This window comes from Drosophila serrata, unplaced genomic scaffold, assembly GCF_035046125.1.
Source record: "Drosophila serrata isolate PLE 108 unplaced genomic scaffold, ASM3504612v1 contig_224, whole genome shotgun sequence".
NCBI classification, from domain to species: Eukaryota; Metazoa; Arthropoda; class Insecta; order Diptera; family Drosophilidae; genus Drosophila; species Drosophila serrata.
Window position 1 is genome coordinate 109,034 of NW_028257122.1, and position 8,811 is coordinate 117,844.

At 37.2% G+C, this 8,811-nt stretch overlaps 1 protein-coding gene across 1 annotated transcript; it reads left to right on the forward strand.

Annotated features, from left to right (window-relative positions):
• The first annotated feature begins 2,045 nt into the window (after positions 1-2,045).
• Positions 2,046-8,115, forward strand: LOC147644182 (uncharacterized). The gene is made up of 2 exons (XM_086829851.1): positions 2,046-3,263; positions 8,041-8,115. Exons 1-2 carry the CDS (start codon positions 2,202-2,204, stop codon positions 8,113-8,115), a joined length of 1,137 nt encoding a protein of 378 aa, XP_086685977.1. The 5' UTR covers positions 2,046-2,201.
• The last annotated feature ends 696 nt before the right edge of the window (positions 8,116-8,811 follow it).

The window sequence follows — 8,811 nt, forward strand, 5'->3', positions numbered from 1 at the left end:
AACGCTATCCTAGATATAATGCCGATAGAGCTGTTCGTGAAGGACACTGCGGCACAGAGCGCAGTAAGACTGAAGGCGAGCAATTGCTGGAGGGACTACGGCGCCGGGCACGGCAAGATCCTTGCAAACAGCGGCATTAACACAGACGTTAAGACCGACTACATGATCGCGGAAATGAAATTCGGGAACGCATTCTCGACATCATACCCATCAAGGGATGACTGGAGTAGGGGCAGAGTAGTAGTGGAGAACGAGGTGTCCCTCTACACCGATGGCTCAAAGATGAGCTGCGGCGTAGGGGCTGGGATCTTCGCTGAAAATTGGGGAATTGAAAAGGCTTTCAATCTCTCTAACTCAGCGACGGTCTTTCAGGCTGAGGTACTAGCCATAAGGGAAGCAGTCGAACTTTCTTTAAGGCAGGACCTCAGGGGCAAAAGAGTTCGAATCTACTCGGATAGCCAAGCGGCTATAAAATCCCTATCTGCCGTGAAAACAAACTCACGACTAGTGGCAGAATGCAAGAAGGCCCTTAATAGACTTACCGACAAAAATAAGGTACAAGTAACATGGGTACCGGGACACAACGAGATCCCAGGTAATGAGAAGGCAGACGAACTAGCCCGTGCAGGCTCGGCGGGGCTAAGTTCTGACTTCGAATTACCAATCTCCCTAAACGCGATCCAGACAAGGATCCATGACCACTTTAGACAGATAGACAGTAAAGAATGGCAAAGGAAGAAAAGAGCGATCACAGAAGGTCAAGGGAATGTTGGCCGAGGTACGACAAGAAACGAACCAGGGAACTGCTATCCAACAGCAAGCGGGATATCAGCAGGTTCACAGCACTCACCACGGGACATTGGGCGATCGGCGTAAGGCTTTTAAATAGGGAGTCCAGCCCCAAGAAAATTTAAATAAAATAATAAAAGCTCCTTGGTTTGCGGCGTAAGACATCATCTCCCTTCCACATCGCGCAGCCCTCGCAGCAGTAACGCAGGCCGATGTTTTTTTTTTTCACATCGCCCACCGATACACTTGGCCTGCATGATGTTGTCGCATAGCCAGCAACCGATGGTAAAATTACCTGCATGTATGGCCTTATTGCAGGTTTTGCGAAACAGACGATATTAGAGGACATTTTTATGACTTACCACTGTACGATGGAAAAGAAAACTAAAACGTTTAGCTGTCATGCCGGCGCAAACAAAAGCAAAATGAAGAAGGCACATAAAGGAATACAAAATACGCAAAAGCTAACACTAGCAGCACAACTAAATTGGGAAATAAAACCAAATAAATACACAAATCAGAATAGCTGCATGCACAAGCGAAGTAAACGGGAAGATGTTGTACACAAAATAGAACATTAAATTTATACCCGGTGGTTATAAGCAAAACTTTAACTCGAATCGAGAGCGGAAGAAGAAAAACACGTCCGTTCACTTGGAAAGATGAAAGAGCATGATTAATAATATATTCAAAATATATTATATTAGATCCATTAACCAAATGTATGGAAACCTAGTAATAAGCAATAAAGTCGCAAAGTCGACAAGCGCACTTAACCAAATTTCATTTACCAATATAGAAAATAAAATTCTTGCCAACAAAACTACAAATTCAATAATATAAAAAAACTTTATGCCCTTTCATTAAAAAAAAAAACAGATCCAGATAAAAAGTTAAATTAAGAAGAAGTTTTAACGGGATTTTGAAACCGCTAAACAAAAATCGTAATAAATCGGGTCGCTCCATTTTAATTTACATGTAATTTTATATTTCTTACCATTAAATCCTTGACGTTCTTTAACTTTTTTGTGGTAATTATTTCGCCTTTTTTAATTCGTTGCAGTTTGTAAGTGATCCTTTCACCCTTCATCCCTTTTTGGTGTGGGATTCGATCGTGGGAAAATGATCAAATGTGTTGCGGTATTGCTCTCTCGCATTCGCCCTCGTTTTATTGTCGGCACGCCACTTAATCTGTGACCCTTCAATTATTGGCATAAAACTAAACCAAAATAATTTCATTTGTCAAAAGTAACTTACTATTATAGTAGCCTCTGCTGAAAATGTCTGTTCCCTATAACGTTTAGAAAATTTTATGTCGAAACATTTTTTAAAGAAATATTGGACAACTAAATAGACTGGGATAAATTTGATTGTCAATTATTTGCCACTTATAAAATCATCCACGCATTATTATGGCATTCTCTACACAAAAAGATTTTTTTCATATTCCATTTAAGAACGAGATATTTGACTTCGAGTGCCCCGAAACCTGCATAAAACTGAAAACGTATCTCTCCACAGTCGATGACCGGTCCTGGTCTGCAAATGAAGATAAAAAGTCACGATTCGTAGCTGATCTGGTTGCTTGTAACATACCGGTTTCTGGACATGGTAGTGATATTGGCCGTATCGTAAGAAACACGATGCCTAGCCCTGATCAAGAAAATGAATTCGGTGATCTGGTTTTAGAAGACAGTTTAATTATAGCCGCTGATCAGACAATAAGCCGTATGCAGGATCTAATGGTCAGAAATAATATTCTGGAATATCAATATGAAGACTTGGGCGAAAATTTAAATACAGTAAAAAAAGATAACTCGGAAATAATGCGTATTATGACACAACAATTCACTGCTGAAAATAGCCAGGCCCTGAAAATAAAAATCAAGTATTTAGTTGACGCTCATAAAATCGATCAACAAGACGAAAGTGAATTAAATGAAATACAAAAGGCTGTCGATGATTTAAACACAGCTTATAAAATTCGGGAGGCAGAGAATGCAAACTTAAAATTCTTAATCCAAAAACAATCGTTGCGTTGCGGACTTCAAAGTTTAAAAATCGATCCAGAAAAAAGTAATGATATAGAATACCTACAAGATAAGATTAACAATATGGCTAAAGAAGTTGTGCTTCTTCGCCAAGCCGAGAATGAAATATTAAAGAAATACTCAACAAAGCATATAGCTGGGATTTCTCCCTTCTCTTGTGAAAATGATGTTACTAATATACAAAGAATTATATCCGAACGCGATTCATTGCGAAAGAAATGTAAAATTTTTGAAGAGCTTGATAACATGGTTAACAAATTAGAACAAAAAGCAAACGAGGCGGAACACCTTTCAGGAGACCTCGAGGATAACCTAAGTCAACAAAGCCAATATATAAAAGATATGCAAAAAGAGATGAAGGATATGCAAAATTACTACGAGAATGAGGTAGACCAAGCCAAGGGTAATGAGGAAGTTCTTAAGGTGAGTAAAATATTAGTATATGATTTAAAGTAAGTGTCCGAGTCTCTTAATATGCCTCATTAATGTTCATAAGGGTAGCTTTGAGTTAAATTTATTTGAATAAAGTAAAAAAAGAATAAATACGCAATTATGTTAAACAAATTCTTTTAAATATTATATATCGTTTCCATGGCATATATCAGATTGAGTAGTCCAATTTTTACAAAATTATAATCCGAAGTCCCAAATTCTGTCCCAACTATATACTAAAAAAAAAAAAATTGGCAGGGAACGGATAGAAAAGATTAAAAACAAGAAAGGAAGCTAACTTCGCCACGCCAAAGTTTATATACCTTTGCAGATAGAACTTCTATGACAAGGAATCCATACAATATAAATTTTATATATTTGTGTTAAAAACAATGAAGTAATACCTGCTTTCATTTCATTCACCTATACATATTATATTTACAGCTTTACATTCACAGATTTGTTTGATTCTACATCAAACGATCGTTTGTATGGCACCTATATGATATAGTTGTCCGATTTTCATGAAATTTGACACCAAATTTAAGACTAAAATAAAATGGCAACACCTCAAATTTAATGAAAATCTATTGAAAACTGAAAAAGTTGTAAATTTAATTGTATTAATTTCTCGATCGTTCCTATGGGAGCTATATGATATAGTAGTCCGATTTTCATTGAATTTTACACAAAATTGTAGAGTATAATAAAATGACTACATTTTAAATTTGATCCCATTATATTGAAAACTGAAAATGTTAAAAATTTTGTTGTAAAAATTTTCCGATCATTCCTATGACAGCTATATGATATAGTCATCCGATCTGGCCCGTTCCGACATGTATACGAGTGAGAGTATATAGAAGACTAACTACAAACTAACTTCATTCAGATAGCTTTAAAACTGAGAGACTAGTTTGCGTAGAAACGGACAGACGGACATGGCTAGATCGACTCGGCTGTTGATCCGATCAAGAATATATATACTTTATATAGTCGGAGGTGCCTCCTTCACTGCTTTGCAAACTTCTGACTGAATTTATAATACCCTGCAAGGGTATAATTATTGTTCTTATTTTATACACTTGCAGACTGACTTTCAGTCAGAAGTTTGCGATGCAGTAAAGGAGTAACCTTCTACCATAAAAAAAAATATTTTATTTTTAGTTATCAACAGATTTTCATCAAATGAGATAAAGCCATTTATATCACTTAACAATTTTGTGTACAATTTTATGGAAATCGGTCTACTATGTCATATAGCTACCATAGGAACGATAAAGAAATTAATAAAATTAAAAACAAGAAAATAAGCTTACTTCGACACGCCGAAGCTTATATACCATGCAGATAGAACTTCTATCCCTAAGAATTAATCAAATATACATAAATGTAGGGATATTACATATTATTTGAGTAAAGTTCACTAGTTACACTAATAGATATTTTTTTAAACAAAAAATTTCGGCTTTCGCAAATCGACTGGCCTCTTTCAAGTATTTGCAACGACTGACTCGGAATTGAAAAAGAGGGTTTAGTTTTCCAATGAGAGAAAGGGTGATGGCAAGAACTTTGATTTTTGGAACGGGATAGCACTTCTACGAAATCTGGATGATGCAATCTTTGCGGTTATGGTGAAATCCGAAACAGTGTATGCACTCTCAGTTTTCTAGTTTTCCAAGTAACCTAACTTCTCCCAATCCCTGAATCGGCCATCCGGAATTTTCATTCGCCCCCGAATAAACTTCATTTATTAATATATTCGGCAGTACTCAAAGTAACTTTTGGTTTTTCTTGATTTTCTTCCTTTATAACTTCATAACGACCGTGGTTGAGCTTTTTAGTAATTTTATACGGGCCGAAAAATTTTGGCCGAAGTTTCATTCCTGTGCCATACTTAGTTCTCCTTATGGCGACCAAGTCTCCCACTTCATATTCGGTCATTAAAGTTTTTCCTGTTCTCCTGCTGTACCTTCTCTGTATTTTCTTGTGCTTTCTTTCTAATCTCATCTCTCTCATCATTCAATTGTTATATTTCTAAGTCTTCTAGAATTTCTTTTACATCGTTTAGTTTATTTCTCATATTCAATCCTGTCAAAATTGTAAACGGACTATACTTAGTGGTTCGAGGTGGAGTATTGTTTATTACTTGTTGAGCTCTGTCTACGTGACAATACAAATTTACTGGGTTTTCTTGGCACATTTTACCTAACATCGGAATGATAATTTTATGTATTCTATCGACTTGTCCGTTTCTTCTGGGTTTACCTGTCGTGATATCAAGTAGATGGATACTTTCGCGATTACAATATTCTGTAAGCGATCCTGAAGTGAATGTGGTTCCTCTGTCTGTATCTTTTCTGCAAGGATTCCCAAACACTGCTGCATGCTTCTCAAGTTTTTCAATAACCTCTTTTATTCCGCCTGCCTTCGTTGGATAAAGCTAGACAAATTTTGAAAATCCTTCCAGGACCGATAATATGTAGTTTTTTTTTCGATCCTTTCCAATCCTTCCTTTTTCCCCCTTTGGACTCTATAATCAGGCACTCTACACATCTTTTAACGACTCTCTCTAATGTAGTAGGATTTCTCCAGTATATCTCTGGTCCTTTTTATTCCGAAGTGACCTTTTTTATGTGCTATGGCAATGATTTCCTCTGCCATCGAGTCAGGAACGATTAGCAGTTAATGTACCTAATCTTAGCAAAGGATATTATTTTGCAAATAAAAGTCTTCGTGTTCCTTATTGCTGCCCAATATAACTTTAACCGCTTTTATCCAGTTGTCCCTGTTCTCTGCTTCAATTAAACGTGATTTTGTGGAATCTGCGATAATTAAGCACGACAAACGGCTGAGTGTATTGACGTGTCTCATCTTTGTTCAGGCTCGGTGTTCCACTTTGAACTCGAATTTCTCAAATGACATAGCCCACCTTGCGACTATAGGCGGTAGGTCGACTTTCTTAATGGTCATTGCAAAAGCTTTGCTTTTTGGTTTGGGGCTCATAAATTTTATCGGGTGAAATTGCTGATCATCTGGATCCTTCTGCATCAAAACACCGCCGAAGCCGTTACAGCCAAAGGATCAAACAGTTTGAATAATGGGGCTGATACCAATAGTTGTTTTAAATGGTTAAAGGAAGTCATCACAAGGTTTTTTTGTGCTTTTAATTTCCCTCCTTCCGAAGCATGTCACTCAAAGGTTTTGCTGCTGGGGCATAGTCTTTGATAAAGCGCCACATATATGATGTTAAGCCCAAATATCTTAGCAAAACTTGCCTGGTCTGGGGAATTGGAAAACTAACGACAGCTTTTATTTTCTCGTCAATTCGAAAAATGGTTCCGTTTTCAATCGCATAACCCAACAAATTTATTCTGCTCTTTAAAAATTGTGCCTTTTCGTCCTTGCTTGGCACAATTTTATCGTCCATGTATTCTACAATTGTCTGGTTTTGAATAAGTTCTCGCAATACTGCTGAGACGTATCGACAAAAAAAACCGGAGAATTTTATATTCCAAATGGAACATGCGTGAACTCATACTGCCTGTTATGAGTCACAAGTGCTGTTAACTTTCTTGAATCTTAATCAATCGGCACATGAAAAAACCAATTCATCATGTCGAGAGTGGTAACAATTTTCGACCCATGTAACCTATCCAGAACATCGTCAATTAGGATCATTGGGATGTTGTGTTTTTTTGTTTTTTTGGTTAAGTTTCCTATAGTCGCAAGAAAAACTCTTTGATCCATCCTTTTTTAAAACCAATACTACAGGCGATGCACACTCTGAGCAACTTGGTACAATTATTCCCTCTGAAAACCATTCCTGGACCTGCTTATCTATGAAGCATTTGTTCTCGTATAAAGTGCGTCGTGGGCGTTGGTATACTGGAATATCATCTTCAAACTTTTGAAAATGTCTTTCCTCATTAAACACAAATCGCGTCCTGAATTAATCATTGCTAAAAAAAGTAAAACCTTCAGCTTCTATCTTTTTATAAATTGACCATTTTCCATCATTAACGTCAAGAACATTTGCCTGCTCATTCTTAACGATAATATTATTTTTATTCTGCATCCAGTTCTTAGAGATGTGTCTTATCTCCTTGCAATGATAGCAAAGTTTCTAGCCCTTGCAGTCCTTGGCAATGTGGCCTTCTTTGTTGCACTTAAAGCATTTTCTCTGGGCGTGACTCTGTTTTTGTTTTACTGTCACCTCTTTCTTAAAAAGTTTCTTACTATTTCTTTTTCCTTTTATTTTTTTTGTAAAAAGATATTTCGACTTTTAACTCGCTGACAGTTTTGACGCGTTATAGCCCCGCCTTATTAAACTTGCCATCTGGTATGACCTTAATAACTTATGAAACTAAACTTTCCTAATCTAGACTTATCGACTTGCTGATCTCCATCATGATCTACAAATACTAAATACATGTCTATTTTGGCTGTTTATATCTTTGCCTTAGAATCTTATGTATCTCAGCTAAGCATAGTTTTACCGAACTCTTCAATTACCGCTTGCCTTAAATCGACCTAACCCCAAATGCTGTTAGTGCTTTTAATATAAAAGTTAGCGGCTCCACTCAAAAGTTGTTTTGCATAAATTAATCTTTGCAAATTGTCCCAGCCCACAGTTACTGCAACGTCTTCGAACTCAGACAACCAATGATTAACGTCTTCGTGTTCTAAGCCTGACAATGAAGAAATACTGTCCTGGACATCACGTAGGGTGAATCTTGAACTAACATTCAAACTAGCTTCTTAATAGTTGGATGAACCGGAAACACTCACTGCATCTTCATCCGCCTCACCGCCCACATTTTCTTGGACGTTGATGCTCTAAGGTCAGTACATTCAAGTGCCAGTATGACACCAGGCTCGTGCCTGTTTGGGTTAGGTGTTAGTAGGCGCGACGGAAAATATAGGACAGAATACGAGGAAATTGACTACCGGCGTGCTGCCAGATTGTTAGCTTGCATGCTTACTAAGTGTGTTAGTATTAAAGATTTTAATTTGGAAAGGGTATGTACGTTAGAGATTAGTGTGTACAAATCATTATAATTTGCACATAACACTGTGAAAGGTTCATGTAGTTCATAGGAGGTTCTGCAGTGGCGCAACACAAATTAAGCTGACTTAACAAGTCAGCACTTTCCACATCACCATGTATAAGGTTTAAAATAAAGGTTATCCAATCGTTCTACGATTAGCTAAGGACCGCAAGTTTATTAATAGGAGTCTACTAGAATAGGAGGTAATTTTTGGCTTGCATCCCAATTTAAACCGCGTAGAGCGAAAAGTAAAAAGTTGTTTTGAACCGACTCAATGCGTTTACTATGGACGCCGTACTGAGGGCTCCAAACGCAGCATCCATATTCTAGGATAGGACGAACTAAGGAAGTATATAAGGTTTTAGTAACATAGGGGTCATTGAATTCCTTCGACCACCGTTTAATAAATTCAAGCACACCCCTGGCTCTATTCACCATAGACGAAATATGATGAAAAAAGTCAAGTTTTGGGTCCAAGCGGACACTCA

What these genes read in the sequence shown, in the direction of transcription:
- LOC147644182 (XM_086829851.1), top strand. Translation starts at nt 2,202, where the DNA reads ATGGCATTCTCTACACAAAAAGATTTTTTTCATATTCCATTTAAGAAC. An exon ending in GTAATGAGGAAGTTCTTAAG is followed by an intron (nt 3,264 to 8,040) that starts GTGAGTAAAATA and finishes GCTTCTTAATAG; the next exon opens with TTGGATGAACCGGAAACACT.